Source organism: Ceraceosorus guamensis, assembly GCF_003144195.1.
Source record: "Ceraceosorus guamensis strain MCA 4658 unplaced genomic scaffold IE81scaffold_24, whole genome shotgun sequence".
In the NCBI taxonomy this organism is placed as follows: Eukaryota; Fungi; Basidiomycota; class Exobasidiomycetes; order Ceraceosorales; family Ceraceosoraceae; genus Ceraceosorus; species Ceraceosorus guamensis.
This window is the reverse complement of record NW_020290019.1, coordinates 296,243-310,508: the sequence shown is the minus strand read 5'-3', so window position 1 is coordinate 310,508 and position 14,266 is coordinate 296,243. Positions and strand designations below refer to the sequence as shown.

Below are 14,266 nucleotides of genomic sequence, written 5' to 3'. Positions count from 1 at the left end.
GGGGGGGGGGGGGGGGGGGGGGGGGGGGCTGCGGAAGGTGGAAAGGAAAGGAAAGCAGTTCGGCAGCCCGTCTCAGACGCGCAGGGGCGAGCAGCCTTGCAAGTAGGAAGCTGGTAGCGCGATCAGCTTGGGCGCTCATGTGACTGTAGATGCTGACTCGAGCTCGGATCTTTTCACGCCGTCAGACTACGACTTTTACACTGGCGAGAGCATGAACCCCGAGGGGTGAGTAGCGTACAGCCACACCTCCTATACACCAGAATGCGCAGAGGCTGATCATGCCTGCTTCTGGCCGACAGTATGGTCGTCCTTTGCAACTATCGCGAGGACGGTGTCACCCCCTACTTCATCCTCTGGAAGGACGGACTCAAGGGTGAGTCATGCACATTGTCTCCAGAGCGTGAATCAAGATCGCTGACGGATTTCACTCCCTTCGCTTCTTTGCAGAGACCAAGATCTAGACGTTTCCAGGCTGTGCAGCGACACGCACTCCCGCTGCTGCAAACTTCGTCACTTTCTTCTGCTTTCCGCTTTCACGTCGCACATCAGCACAAGCTCGTCCGTCTTGGCGCTTTTCTTGGCCTCCTCAAAATGCAAGATTTTGCTACTAGTGCTCTCCGATGACCTTTTTGTGAGCAGCTTTTTCTTCATGAAGGATCATGAGAAGCGGCTTCCGCTTTCACTGTTGGTGGTGTCAATCGCGAAGCAGTGTACATTTGTTCAGGATCTTTTTGAGAGCCTGTCGATGGAAGGAGCAGGCAGGGGATCGAGAGGCAAGTGACAATTGCGAAAGACTCGAGACGGTCAGCGAGTTGTGGTCGTCCTTGCTGCTGCAGGAGACTGCTCACCGCGGGCTTGCGATTGGGAGCGATGGCTAGGACTGTCGGAATGTTTTCAGGCTGCTCGATCCACAAGTGATGCAGCGGAAAATGCTCGGTGTCTTCTTGGCCTGCGGTGGAAGCAGCATTAGCGGCGGCTTGTCTGGCTTCATCCAGCTTGCTGCTCAGTTCTCGGATGGTCTGCTTGGGCGAGGTTACTAGGACGATTTTGTGCATGGATTCCAGGGCGCCCGTCGTACTGGAGATGTAAGCCTGGGTGAGGGATTGATCTAGCGATCTCGAGATGACCTGTATTCGAGGAAGCATCGTGAGAGGACAGATGATGAAGAGCAAGAAGGAGGGCGAGGTGATTGAGGTGAGCTTCGAACGTGTCTTGTGAGAAGCGACGCGGGCGAATGGGAACAGGCGCTGGCTGGGCTGGGCTGGGCTTGCCGAAGCGACGAATGCGGGCATCATCTCCTCGACGCATGACGGGGCTTCCGCACGCTAGCTGCTGCTGCTTTGCCGAACTCACCGCGACTGCTGCGTGGGCAGCTTGTGACATGAGTGGGCCTCTGGGCCAACCTCCATCTTGAACAGGCTGCGATGTGGGGACAAATTGGATACCAAAAAAAAAAAACAAAAGAGGGAGAGAGATGTTGGCAATCCACAATGGCAGGTCAGTCTGGAGGGCTCATGCTGAATGCCGCCTTGTCTACATCTGACCGACTGACTTGTGTGAGGGAGCGATCGACGATCAGCTGCATGACGAGGGGCGTTGGGCCAGCAGCCTGAACAGCAATGTCCGACATTTCCGCTTGCTTTTCCTTCGTCCCAGCCGAGGGGGGGGAGGAAGTCGCAGCGCTGCTCATTGCTTTGATCAGGGGTAAGCGAGTCGGTAGAGCAGTGGGAGTACAAGCTACGTGATGCACGTTTATTGGGGGTCTCGAATGGAAATGTTGTGAGAGCTGGCGCTTTTTGAACGAGCAGATCGAGCTGACCTTGTAGCTCTTTGCGCAGGTCTTTAGAGACATGCGGCTGATGCCTTTGCCCTCTTGTAGGACCTCTTGTCCGAGACTCTGTCGTTCCTTGAGAGCCCGTGTCCAAGCGCTTCTTACTGCGAATGATTTTTGCTAGTGTCAGTCACGAGATGGTGGTGCAAAGGTATGACCGAGACGGGACAATTTCGAGCGGAGGCGAGGCGCACTTCGATCGACGCGCGCTTGCTATAGCTGACACGCTCGCGTCTTCTTTTTCGAGACAGCGAAGAGAAAGGGCGGAAGTTGAAGAACGCTAGTCGCTGGTGTTGAGTGGAAGTCACACGGCGGACTGGCTGACGATCATGTTCGAGGTTTCTTTGATGCTGACATTGATATCCGCAGACATGCCGCCCTTCTTGCACGGCCACCTTTCTTTACTGACATCAACGCAGTCATCCATCCTCATCGTCATGTTTGAAGACCAGACTGAGCACTCATCATGCTGGTGTGTCCCCTAAATAACTCAGAATTGACAATGCAACCTCTGCCTAGTGAAGCGAGTGGGCTATACAAAAGCAAGGCGAAGCAGCTACAAAATAGAGATGAAAAGGGAATATGAAGGATGCTATTGTCAGAAATTGTAGAGTGTCCTAGGTGATGGCAGCGTTACAGCGAGTAATTGGTGAAGCCTGCGATGATTGTAGAAAAGAGATTCGAGGATGGAGCCGCTATGTTCACTTGCGAGCAAGTTGACCGCGGACAGCGCCGGGAATGAACTTCTCAGTGTGAGTGTCGATGGCCCATCCTTCAGGGTTGGCCACGAGGTCAGCGAGCTTGAAGCCGTTGCCAGTGTCCTGTCCCTGAGCGTTGAGGAGACCAGTGGTGAAGGGACCCTTGACGCAAGCCTGGCTCTTGCGCGTCTTCCATCCCCACCACACCTTTTGAGGGTTCTTGAAGGAGATGACGGGAGGTCCGGAAGTTCCGGCGGGAGAACGGTGGACGTGGGTAGAGGTCTTGGCTTGAGAAAAGTACTTGCCAGTCACTCCCTTCGTCTTGATGTGGTAGCAGAGAATCTCATTGTCGACATCAAGGTCCAGGTTGAACCATGCTTTGGCACCCTTCTCTCCTGCGACGGGCTGCTGAGCGGGGGCAGGGGTGATGACATTTCCATCGGTCGCGACTCCCTTGAGAGAGTGAGTGAAGCGCTTGGGCCTCTTGACGGGCACCTCGGACTTTTGCAGCTGACCTCGAATGGCTCCAGCAGGGAATTCCACGGTGTGGGTGTCGGCAAAGAAGCCGACGGGGTTGTTCTCAATCTGGGCAATGGTGAAGCCCGAAGCAGAGCCAGTGTCGACGCCCGGTTGACCAGCGACGGTCAGACCAGTGCTGAAGGGTCCTTGAGCGCAACCTTTGCTGACGCGAACCTCCTTTCCCTCAACATCGGTGTACTTGAACTCTGGGTTGGGAAAGGCAAGACGAGGCGGACCTGCGCTTCCCGCAGCGGCTTGGTGGATGTGTGTCGCAGTGTTGGCAGGAGATTGGTACTCTCCGGTCACACCGACAGTGGTAATGTCCCAGCAGATCTTGTCCTCCTTGGAGTTGAGCTTGAAGCCAAAGTGGCCGCGAGCTCCGCTCTGTCCGGCAACCGAAGCGCCGTCGTTGTTGATGATGGTGGTGTCGATTGCCCGAGTGCTGACGGCAGAGGTGAAGCTGGAAGGCTCTTTGCAAGGCTTGCCGAGCTTGAGGATGTTCCAGTTCTCGCGCGCTTCGAGCTCGACCGGGTTAGCCATGGCCAAAGCTGGCAGGAGAGCGAGGAGGACGGAAGCCTTCATGGTTGCAGAGTTGTTCGAATGAGAAGGGAGTCGAGATGCGGAGAGGGTATACAAGAGAGAAGATGATGTCGATGGATGGGTCATTCAACCCCAAACAGCTTTCCGATGCCGCCTTTTGTATGTCAGTGGCCCTCTTTCTCGGTCCAGCTTGCCGCACCGTGGTGCAATGTGTCAAAGTGAGCAGCGATCGTCATTCTCGGCGCGGCATGGCCCTTGCCGCTCTCACCGCCGGACGATAGATTGATAGCCAGGACACTCATTGACGATGACGATGCCAAGCCTTGAGGGCTGCCAAGCATGTTGGCACATACGGCAATTGCGAAAGAGTGAAGCACGTTCGCACGTAAGTCAGAAGGAAGTTGGCGTTGAGATGCCTCGAAGACGAGTTCACGACGACGCAAACGGGCCCAGGGAGACCGGGAAGAAGAGGTACGATGGGAGGATCCCATCGGCAATGCGGGGCCGCAGCCAAGCCTCTCTATCGTCGGACTGGATCACTGCTTCGCTAGCCGAGGTACATGTGAAGGTGCAATTACGAATAATGAAACCGTGGCTTGATTCACTGTGGGCCCAAAGTGGTGGCAGAGGAGCACTTATTGCCGACTCGCCGAGTGAATAGCCAGGGGGAAAAGGGAGGCAGGCGATCATCGTACGATGCGCGCTAAGCCAGCAAGCCTGGGACCCGATGAAGCGCCAGGGTGATCCGACGACAGCCAAGATCTCTTGCCATGCCTACTCCCTCGCGTGCTCTGCTTCGCATGTGCAGCTCGTCGCGTCAAGCGCTACAGCAATAAGGTCATGCCAAGAGAGCGGACAAACCCTGCACCCTGTCGATCTGATACGAAGCACCGAAAGCGGTTCCTCGCCTCGCTAAACAGCCAAAGTGGCGCGTCGTCTGCGAGCCGAGCGCCATGCAGAATGCTCGCCAACGCCAGCACCTCCTTCCCAGAAGAAGTCCCAATCGGGTGCACCGGTGCGCTCATCGACCACGTCCGCGCCAGACCCTTTCGCCGAACACACGTCAAAAAGCCTGTCTGTATGGATAAATCTGTCGAGCTTTAGCATCACCGCCTTCACACAGAAGAGCCAAACACCGTTTGGCGGTACGCTTGCGGAACAGTCCACCTAGGGCCCGAGACACATGTGACTTGTCTCTCAAACGTGAATACCTGGACTTTTCTTGAGATCAGGGTCTTGACCGGCAGTAGCAAGCGTGTGGGACTGACTGTCTCATCCGAGTGAGTCTGCCAGCAGTGGAGTCGCTCGCGTGCCAGCATGGACGTGACGGATGTTTCGGAGGGAGAGGGGGAGCACATATGCAGGTGTAGGGTTGCATCATCGCATGCATGCATCTGAGCTTTGATCCCACGCGCCAAGGCAAAAACACAACTTGGCGGACCGCGGGGTCATCACGCCGCGCGGTCCAGCACACGCGTTTCGCGCGCGCCACACAACTCGTGACTGCTAGAGCTGTTCGCATGATGCATGCTGATGAATGCTCCGGGAATAGGTCCCATGCTTGCGTACATGTATAGAGCTGCTTTCCGGCCCTACTTCACCCCGCCCATCCCGCCAAGCCTCGACGGGAACCAGCTTGTGGGTGGGTAGATGACTTGCCAAGCAGGCACGTTCCTAGCCACTCCTTGACTTGCCGCGCCGTGCGTGCGAGTGACGCTGAACGCCTTTTCGCGAAGCGCCCCAAGTGGTGAGGCTGCTGCTTGCGTCGCAGCAATGCCGACCGACTCTCCACGAAGTGAACACAAAATCAGGCCATTCTGGTTCGTCGCTCCCCTCTACACGCATCCTCGACTCGCCGCAAACAGACGTGGGATGACTGCAACAGGATCCGCCGCTTCTTTGAAAAGACCTCTGCCCGTGCTGGGGATAGAGTAGCGCTGCTGCCAGTCAGACCTGGGGCGCAGCGCCAAGAGAAACCCAGTAAAGCCCCCTTGTGCTCGGCCGATTCTGCTAAGCCGGTCTTTCGGCGATAGGTAGGAAGCGGTGCGCTGGAATTGTAGTGGGTGTAGACTGGGGATGCTATGTACAAATGGCCTGGCCAGGCACGCTTGAGATGCTAAGGAGCGCATGGAGTGAGGTTGAGAATTAGAAGAATGGAAAAGTGCGACTCGTGGACAGGAACTTGGGCGAGAAGAGAGAAGCAAAGCGCAGCTGAAATTGGCAAAGGGATTGCGAGCGTTGCGAAGCAGTGTACAAATGAGCGTGAGGGTGCGAGTCGGAGCTTGAACAGTCGTAGGGGCAGCTGTCGCTGGGTCGCCTCTGTCATCTTGCGCGGTAGCTTTGAGAATCTTGCTGCGTATGATATGCGGATGTCTGGACGTGTCCACCTTGATGATAGTACCCATCGTCGCCCTGTTGGTACCCTTGATCCCACTGTCCGTGCTGCTGACCGCCAAATTGATCATGAGAGTATTGTTGCTGCTGACCTTGATCTTGCTGATGGGCGCCATGATCTGCTTGCTCTTGCTGCGCCATTTGATCGTAAGCATCCCATTGCGCGGCCTGAGCCTGGTCGTAGCCAGCATACTGGGCATCCTGCACCGCTGTGCTACCTTCGTGCAGGTAGCCACCGTTCGAAGCTCCTACATCTCCGCGAGGCGTATCGAGACCGTCATGATACTGGTCCCACTCGCCCATCGCGGAAGGTTGCTGCGAACGATTGCCGTGAATACCCGTATTGAGTTGTCCGTTGTGCTGTTCTTCGTGGGTGTACATGTTGAGAACATCCGCCGGTCCATAAGAAGGAACTGGGCTCGGGCCGCGAGCCGATCGATCATCGTACGGAGCAAAAGCGCTCAAATCTGCAGGGCCATTACCGGCGGGTCCAGGGCCTGCTGAGTCGGGTGGGTAGTCGGCATAGTTTGAGTGCTGTCTGGCGCTAGGACGACCGCCAAGACCCTGCCCATTGTAAGCTTCGGGGGGTGGATAAGCGGGCGATAAGGGCGAACGTCCGTGCGGTCCCGCATGCGAGTAGGCTGCATCTTCATGGCCGCCCTCTGCCAAGTGACCGCCATTGCCTCTGCCAGTCACACGTTGTGCGTAGAAAGCAGGTGAAGTGCCGATCGGACCCATCGAGGCAAGTACATCTGCGGACGGACTTCCTGGCCTTTGATCCGAGCCCCGACCTCTGAAATGCAATGGATGCGCGTCGGGACTCGTGTGCGCAGAAGGCGGCAATGATGGTGATCCATACCCTGGGGCGTAGCCTGGCGCCCCAGCATTCATCGCGAGATGCGCGTTCGAGCCCACTTCGCCCTGATCGTAGAAACCTTTTTCGCTCATGCCGTAAGGTATTTGAGATGAAGCGACACTTGCAGGTCGCCCATTGCCGATCATTCCGCGCGGAGACTTGGTGTCATCACCGAACAAGTCGACGTCCACTTGTGGAAGCGTTGGCTGTTGCATCGCCTTGCCGATGATCTCTCCCTTCTTGTTCTTCAAATGGCTGAAGTCACCCTCTGCTTCTGCTCGCGCAATGGCGGCATGTCTTGCAAGCCTCTGCTTCTTCTTCTTCTGCACCAATTCTGCGATACGTTTGTCGATCTTGTGGCAACAGTACTCCTTCAGGTTGCCCTTGATGTAGCAGATGAGAGGCACGTACATGATAGCAGCGATGATCAGCATGATGGCGCTGGCAGCAAAGACCAACACCGTGAAAATCATGGTAAGCAGTAGCACTGCAGTCCAAATGTTGTTGTCGTAGTAGTCTGCCACGTTGCTAGACCAGTGCACTTTGTGGCCAACAGCAACCAGCGTCAAGGCGTTGATGACTTGTCTTGGGCCATCAGCGACGAGGAGACGTTTCCAGCCTGCCCGCGACCAAGTGCCAAGTCAGCAAGATGTCTCTAAACTTCCTCATCAACGCAAGACCTACCTTTGAAAGTGAAGAAGATGAAGAAAGCGAACTCGTCCTTCTTCTTCTTGGAGTTGTTGATCTGACAAAAGAAGCAAAAGTGCTCGTAGGATCTTAGACTGTAGTAGTTGTTAGCCATGACGTTGGTGTAGGCGTAGCTGATATCTCTGCTGCGAATGACTGCCCTAGCCTTGTGGGCTTCGTAGGCCAGCAGCAAGAAACCAAAGAGAATGCACCCTAAAAACACCCATTTACCGTACACCAAGGGAACGCTCCAGCTATCGTTGCCGCCATCTTGAGCGATCTGGTAGAGCGATCCGGCGAAATGGTTTAGTGCAAGCAGCGTGATTGCAGTGTAGATATCTGCGATGTACACCGCGATTGACTTGGCTACCAGCAGGTACAGGATGCCGTACCTGTGACACAACGACGCGCATATCAGCACTGCCTCGGCCGGGTGAGTCCAAAGCGGCCACAGGGCTTCCCCCGCACTCACCTCAATCGGGTCAAGAACCCATTAGTCCAGTAGTCTCGGACATCAATGAAGTCAAATTTGTGATCCGGCACCTCTTCTCTCTTCCATTCAGCATTTCCGCAACACATGTCGGCCAGCACTGTTCAGCACCGGGCGAAATGGCGCTTCTGTGGATGAGTACGCTGATGAAGGCGCCGGCTGGGGCTAGGAGCGCAAGCGATGAGTTCTGTGGCCTGGGAGCTTTTATCGGAGGGTGCGTGACCAGCACACACGCGGGTGAATGAGACCTCAATCGAGGCTAGGAGAGCGCGCCAAATTGTTTGAGCTTTGCTGATCCAAGCCAAAAGTCAGATGATGCGCGTCGCAAGGTGGTGGATGGCGTAGTCGCACGTCTGATGGGGGCAGTCAAAGCGCTTTCCAAAATGAGCGACTCGTGGGGATGAAAAGAGTGTGACGTAAAAGCCTTCGAATGACCAATGTCGAACGGCGAGGGTTGTCAGATTGGGAGTGAGGAGCTGGCGCGAAGAGCGCAATGACAAGGAGTGTGAAAGTGGAGAAAGGAGCTTCAATCAAGATGGAGCGGGGAGCGGGCGTCGATCGTGTTCGGGAGTCTGGTGTGGTGCAAGAGATCGACTGTACCGCGACTTCGAGATCCGCACAATCCCTCCCGCCTGCTCGGTTGAGCGGACGGCGTTCAGAATCAAGCATCAGCAGCAGCATGATAGCCAGCATCGTGCAAGCGCGCGGCGGCTGCTGCGCGCGGTAAATAGCGCGGCCTGCGCGGGCAGGCATCTCATCAGTGAGGGGACTGCTTCAAAAGATATGCAGCATTGCATGCTGCATGCCCGTGGGATGCGGCATGGGCCGGGCGGGCGCTAGGGGTCATGCAAAGGTGTCTTCTGACCATAGCTCTGACGCAAATCAAGTTCTCGATTTGTTATTGAGCCACATTTGCAGCCACTCCTCACTGCATCAAGCCCTCGCAAACAAAAAGCCTTGCTTGGCCCATCATCAATCAAGCAATTTCAACACAAAGCGCGCGGGCGGACGCGCGACGGCAGCTATATATAGTCGTCGTGATCGCGTGCACCGATTTGCACACACCTGCCTGTACGATTCACGATTCTCGATTCGAAGTTCTGCAGCAACTTATTGTGATTGGCTTTCATTCGACGTCTTTCGTTGTCTGCTGAGCAGGCCGCAGATTGAAAGCGAGGTGCTCAACGTTTGACTGTACATGCCGTTTGCTGTTCTCAGTCTTCAATTCGTCCATCGCTACGCTCTACCACGTCATCAAAGTCTCCCTCGGCGAGGTTCAGAGCCTCCAGTAAGCAAGCGCTTGGCCTCTCGTTTTGGCTGGCAAAGGATTCGTGATTGCGCAGCATGATGTTGCTGATCGAGCTCGCTAAAACTGCTTTCGTTTCCTCAATCTTGACTCGCGGCGGTACATTTCCGCGTCGAGTGCCCGAGACGGGCTTCCCGATGTATCAATTGCATCGATATGTGACATTTGCGAGTGCGCATAGCAAGCGCAATGGAGACATTCCAGGGCTGCGAAGTGTTTACACAGGAGAAGCTGATCACTTCTTGGCATCCGCAGCCAACAAAAGCTTCACACTTCTGAAGACCTGCTCCTTCGAAGCGAAGAGGATACCGGCAGTAGCGACGCTCTGAAGCAGCTTGGAAGCGATACCCCTGTAGAGTCCAGCAATGCCTTCTCTCTGGACAATCTCCGTCATGGCAGTCCAGACGTTTGAAGAGCCTTTGCCTCCGCTCTGTTGCCTGCTCTTGATGACGATTTGTGGATACGTCAGTCCTGTCGCAAAGAGCTTGGACAAGGCACCGAGAAGGAAAAAGTCCAAGTCTGAAAGGGTTACGCCGAGTCCACGCTGTGCCTCGGGAAGACGCGCAAGTCTGGACTTCACGAGCCAATTCTTCAGCTGCTCAAAGGCAGTGTACTGCATTCAGAGGGCGTCAAGCGCCCAATCAGCTAGGCGTCACTTTGCAGCTCCTTTTGTGCGAAATGTCTCACCTGCAAGATTGGGTTGATGACGAGCACTAGAGCTGGTCCCAGACCTCTCCAGAAAGCCGCGAGGCCGTCAGTCTTGAGGACGTGGTTAGCCGTCTGAATAAAGCCCATCTTCTTCACCGGCGCTTGTCCATTCTGCTTTTGCACAACCTGACCAGGAGCTTTCTTGGCCTCTTCCGAGTCCGTCCGTACGGTCTGACGTGTGTTGATCACCCAGATAGGGTTCGTCGCGATGGTTGTAGCGGAGCCTGCGAGGGAGCGTGCAAGGCATCAGAACGAACACTCGCCTTGTGGCTACCAGAACAGTCTTCTCACCAGCAATGAAACCAGCGAGCATGCTTTCGAGAGTGGAGAGCGCGCCTCCAGCAGCAATGGCAGCTGCTGGGTTCGATGTGTTCGCAGCGACCACTCGCTGCTTGGACACCAAAATAGCATCACGCGTCTTCTCGAAGAAGAAGCTATTGGTGGTCGTAGATTTGGAAATGAGCAGAGGGACCTCGGTCGCGTTGGTATTCGACCCTATATGCTCACTAGTAGATGAAGTTTGACACTCCGACACCAATCAGGGAAGAGTTCAAGCCGGAGTACAGTCCAGTGATGCCCTCCCTGCAGCACGAGAAGCTTGCTGTCAGCCTGTACTTCGATCGACTGCAGCAGCAGTGCCATTGTCTCACTTTTGGATGATTTTCGCAGCTGCAGTGACCATCGACTGGGTCGGCGAAAGGACAGAGCGAATGATTTATCAGCTGCCCATGCTCCAGCACGACACACTCGGCGCCCCATCCTGCCTCGCAATCGTCATGGTGCTTATGGCAAGCTGACCGCCCTTTGCTACGGCGACCCTTCCTGACATCTGCCTGCCTACTCGTCCATCTCCATCTTCGGCGCCTGGCTCTGCCTCACGCACCTCCTCGGGATGCTTGCTGCTTTGCACAGCAGCTCTCATGCTGATGGACATGAGAGGGTAGGTAGCAGTCATGGCAATCACGCCACCTGCTCCGCCTGCGCAGGCGTGAATGAAAGAGTCGTCGGAAGACATGGTGTCGATTTTAGGTGGCAGTGCAGGCGGCCGGTGCAGTGTTTGAAATGGTTATGCTGGCCTTCGGGGGGATGAATCAGTCACGAACGTGCGAAGGATGCGCGCTGCCGTTATGGTGTAGTGGTTGCTAGAGAAAGGGAAGAGGTTCTCTTGGCGCGGGAGACGGAGAGGCTGAATGATGGCGAGGACCAAAGGCGGTACATCGCGATCCAGTGGACCGGGTGATGCCTGCGCCGGCATAGCGTATCAATGCATCCCTGGCTCTACACCTACGGTGGGCCAACCGGAGTGCTGCATCTTGTCGGCATCCTGCACGATGTGGTCGCTTTGCGCGCATTCTCGCGGGGTTGCATCCATGCATCGATCCCTCCAGCATCGCGAATAAAGAGGCGTCTGAAAGCCAAGCCAAGGATTGCGATCACGTGACCTGATAGGGCAGGCGCGCCCGTGTGGGGGGGAAAGCCCGCAGGTCGCGCGCGGGGATACCGCAAGTTTGGGCAGCCTCTTCTGCATGGCTACCGGTGCCTCATGTTACTTTTGACTCTTTCTGATTTGAGAGACTTGACTTTCGACTCTTGACTGAAAGCGCAATCGAGGGATCTACGCTTTGCATTCGCAACTCTTCCATTCTGACTGAGTGCACTGACACTACTACCGAACTCTCGCATGTGATTTACCGCATGTCTCAACATTCTGATCACAGCCCTCAATTCCTTTCTGGCACCGTGGGCGCGACCGCATCTGTCGCCGAGGCAGCTTGTTGCCCCTGCCGGGTTGCGCAATGTCGCCCTCGCGCTTGGGTCGACTAGCAAACATTGTGTGCAGTGCGCTCTTGACCTCATCGCCGCTGCTTCTGCTGCCAACTCAAGTCACCGCTTGGCAGTTTCCCGACGATCTCGTATTTGGATGGGCGACTCTCACGCACTACGATCTGCCTGACGACTACATCGCATCCTGCGGCTGCGTGGGTCGATCAACTCGCCATCCGACCGCAGCGATCAACAGCTTGGTGTATGGCTCCAACGGCTCTTTTGGACCGGCCTGCGGGCTGTGCGCTGAGCTCCAACTACTGAACACGCCACTTGCACCGCTTCCTCCAGAAGGCGATGGATTGGATCTCGGCAGCGATGGGCCCTCTGTTGTGGTAAAGGTGACCGACAAGTGCCCTGGCACAGACTGGTGCGGCGCAACGAGCGACAAACCAAACAGGCTGGGCGCCTACGTGCACTGGGACTTGGCGTGGCCAAGCAAAGGCATCGCAAGAGACTTCTTTCCAGGAGATCACGACTATGGGTGAGTCGTGGATCATCGACGATCGCCATTAGCGCTGATCACTCACTACGCCACTCTATGGTGCCGTGAAAAATAGCGTGTGGAATGTTAGCTACAGGCTCGTATCTTGCTCGCGATGGGCCGGCTCCAACGATCCAGCGGCTTTGGGTTCGGATTGGGCACAAGAATCGAGCGCCTGTTGCCCCAGCGATCCCGATCTGCACAGTCTCATTTCCGCAATCGCACCCACACCGCCGTCTGAAGCGCCAACCCCCGTGGCCACACCATCGGCATCAACATCGAGCTCGAACAGCACACTCGCTCAAAGCCAGGACTTGCTCACAAATTCTAGCTCCTTGAGCCCTACCCGGAGCTCGACCTTGACACGCAGCTCAACCTCCGCGCCGCTCAGCACCTCCTTGCAAGGACGAGCACAGCACGTTCGTGCGCACCATGATCATCATCTACAGCTGCATGACGCTCGCCAATACCTGCACACAGAAGGGGTGAGCGAGTGGTCGGAAGTTGCTCAGCAGCCCAAAGCATCTCTTGTTCGTCGAGCAGCCGACGTAACACCGGAAGAAGGTCGCCGAGCGGTTTGTCCGTCCTACGACAGCGTGGCGGTAAGCGGCGAAGGTTTCGGCGTCGTGCCCAACACTTCGAATCCGCTGAGCAACCGCATCAAGCATTGGAATTCTGCTGCGCGGGATGCCCCTTCCATACCCTGGTGGAGCTTGAGCGCTTTGGCTGGCGCGTGGAGCCTTTGGGATGCTCTACCTCCTCTTGCAGCCTCTGCTCAGGTGCTTCCTGAGCAAGCTCGCTACGACATTCGACCATTGCTGGACGATGACCCACCACTTCTTATGTCGACCGATGCGGCATAGCCTCTCCCCTGCTACCCACATCTTACCTGCTCGTCGTCCCCTGCGCCCTCGCTGTCCCCCCACCACCATCAAACCGTCCGGCCATACAGGCCATACATTGCCCTCATGCACGTTGCTAAGATCTTTCATTGTACCGCAAGCACTCACATACCTGACTCACGACTCGAGCTGTCTCCTTGATGCGCAGGCACATGCGCGCCGTCATCGTCACGTTCTACACTTTGCTCCATCATGCTTCTGATTTGCCCTTGATTGCGATCTGCTTTGCATCCAATCACATAGCCGATGTTGTGAGCCCGCCAGCTCTCTGGCAGTCATAGCACAGAGCTCTATAACGGCATTCCCGACGGCCCTGAGGCTGCTGACCCAATCACGGATGCAGAGCAGCAAGAGCCGCCATCTCCAGGCGAGTCTGGCGCTTTGACCCAACAAGCTCGAGCCGAAGGATGATGTCAGATGGGGCAGGTGTGTTCGACAGCCACTCGTGCGGCCCCACTCGATTTGTGGTCGCGGAGATGTGTGCAGGCAAAGGCACATTTACGACTCGAAATTGGTGATGCAATCCCACTCTACTGTGAAATTCGGTGATTTTGGATCGAATCCTCGACACAGCTTGGAGTGCACTCACTGCTTTTTGTCATTTTGATCGAATCTCTCCCTAGCAGCCTGATACATTCGCTCGTCTTGTGAGCTCGCTGACTTCCACTCTCGCCTCTTTTCCCTTCAGCGTCCACACGGCTCGACAAGATTCGGAAAGCGACGACGGATGGAGCACGCATGCACATGTCGAGAGCATCCATTCATCGTCATCTTTCACACTTAAAATTTGAAATGTGGTGCTGTACTTCTCGATGAGCCTGGAGACTTTCTTAAGGGAGCAGTCAAGCCACAGCGTCCGGCCGCACACGAAGCTCTTCACATCGATCTCTTTCCGCAGGAGCGGAGCAGCCTGGGGCTCAGGCAGGGTCCAATAGCCCCATCTGCTCCGCAAGCTTTGACTTCCGTCGTCCTTTGTGAGGTAAAGCTATGTAGCCGCGGTTGCAGGCATGCAGCATTCTTGTGTCCC

General features: G+C 55.9%; 6 protein-coding genes across 6 annotated transcripts; 2 read left to right on the top strand and 4 right to left on the bottom strand.

The window, feature by feature from the left end:
* Positions 1 to 168: 168 nt before the first annotated feature.
* Positions 169 to 562, top strand: IE81DRAFT_366206 (hypothetical protein; the record flags this gene model as incomplete). The annotated part of the gene is made up of 3 exons (XM_025516994.1): positions 169 to 225; positions 300 to 373; positions 448 to 562. Coding segments are annotated over 3 exons (246 nt in total), but the record flags the coding sequence as incomplete, so codon positions are not given.
* On the bottom strand, positions 458 to 1,975 carry IE81DRAFT_322959 (hypothetical protein). Its single transcript, XM_025513794.1, has 4 exons — positions 1,553 to 1,975; positions 1,354 to 1,419; positions 849 to 1,127; positions 458 to 739 (listed from the first exon to the last, which is right to left on the bottom strand). Exons 1-4 carry the CDS (start codon positions 1,628 to 1,630, stop codon positions 695 to 697), a joined length of 468 nt encoding a protein of 155 aa, XP_025370190.1. The 5' UTR covers positions 1,631 to 1,975; the 3' UTR covers positions 458 to 694.
* Positions 1,976 to 3,036: 1,061 nt separating this feature from the next.
* On the bottom strand, positions 3,037 to 3,588 carry IE81DRAFT_289413 (hypothetical protein; the record flags this gene model as incomplete). The annotated part of the gene is made up of 1 exon (XM_025511815.1): positions 3,037 to 3,588. A coding segment is annotated over one exon (552 nt), but the record flags the coding sequence as incomplete, so codon positions are not given.
* Positions 3,589 to 5,716: 2,128 nt separating this feature from the next.
* On the bottom strand, positions 5,717 to 8,242 carry IE81DRAFT_109130 (hypothetical protein). Its single transcript, XM_025510073.1, has 3 exons — positions 7,998 to 8,242; positions 7,523 to 7,917; positions 5,717 to 7,457 (listed from the first exon to the last, which is right to left on the bottom strand). Exons 1-3 carry the CDS (start codon positions 8,102 to 8,104, stop codon positions 5,911 to 5,913), a joined length of 2,049 nt encoding a protein of 682 aa, XP_025370188.1. The 5' UTR covers positions 8,105 to 8,242; the 3' UTR covers positions 5,717 to 5,910.
* Positions 8,243 to 9,211: 969 nt separating this feature from the next.
* On the bottom strand, positions 9,212 to 11,444 carry IE81DRAFT_322956 (mitochondrial carrier). Its single transcript, XM_025513793.1, has 6 exons — positions 10,913 to 11,444; positions 10,680 to 10,714; positions 10,537 to 10,611; positions 10,321 to 10,463; positions 10,009 to 10,253; positions 9,212 to 9,934 (listed from the first exon to the last, which is right to left on the bottom strand). The coding sequence occupies exons 1-6, from the start codon at positions 11,042 to 11,044 to the stop codon at positions 9,557 to 9,559; spliced, it is 1,008 nt and encodes a 335-aa protein (XP_025370187.1). The 5' UTR covers positions 11,045 to 11,444; the 3' UTR covers positions 9,212 to 9,556.
* A 381-nt stretch (positions 11,445 to 11,825) lies between these two features.
* Positions 11,826 to 13,200, top strand: IE81DRAFT_347001 (hypothetical protein; the record flags this gene model as incomplete). Its single annotated transcript, XM_025516102.1, has 2 exons — positions 11,826 to 12,337; positions 12,414 to 13,200. 2 exons carry the CDS (start codon positions 11,826 to 11,828, stop codon positions 13,198 to 13,200), a joined length of 1,299 nt encoding a protein of 432 aa, XP_025370186.1.
* Positions 13,201 to 14,266: the final 1,066 nt, after the last annotated feature.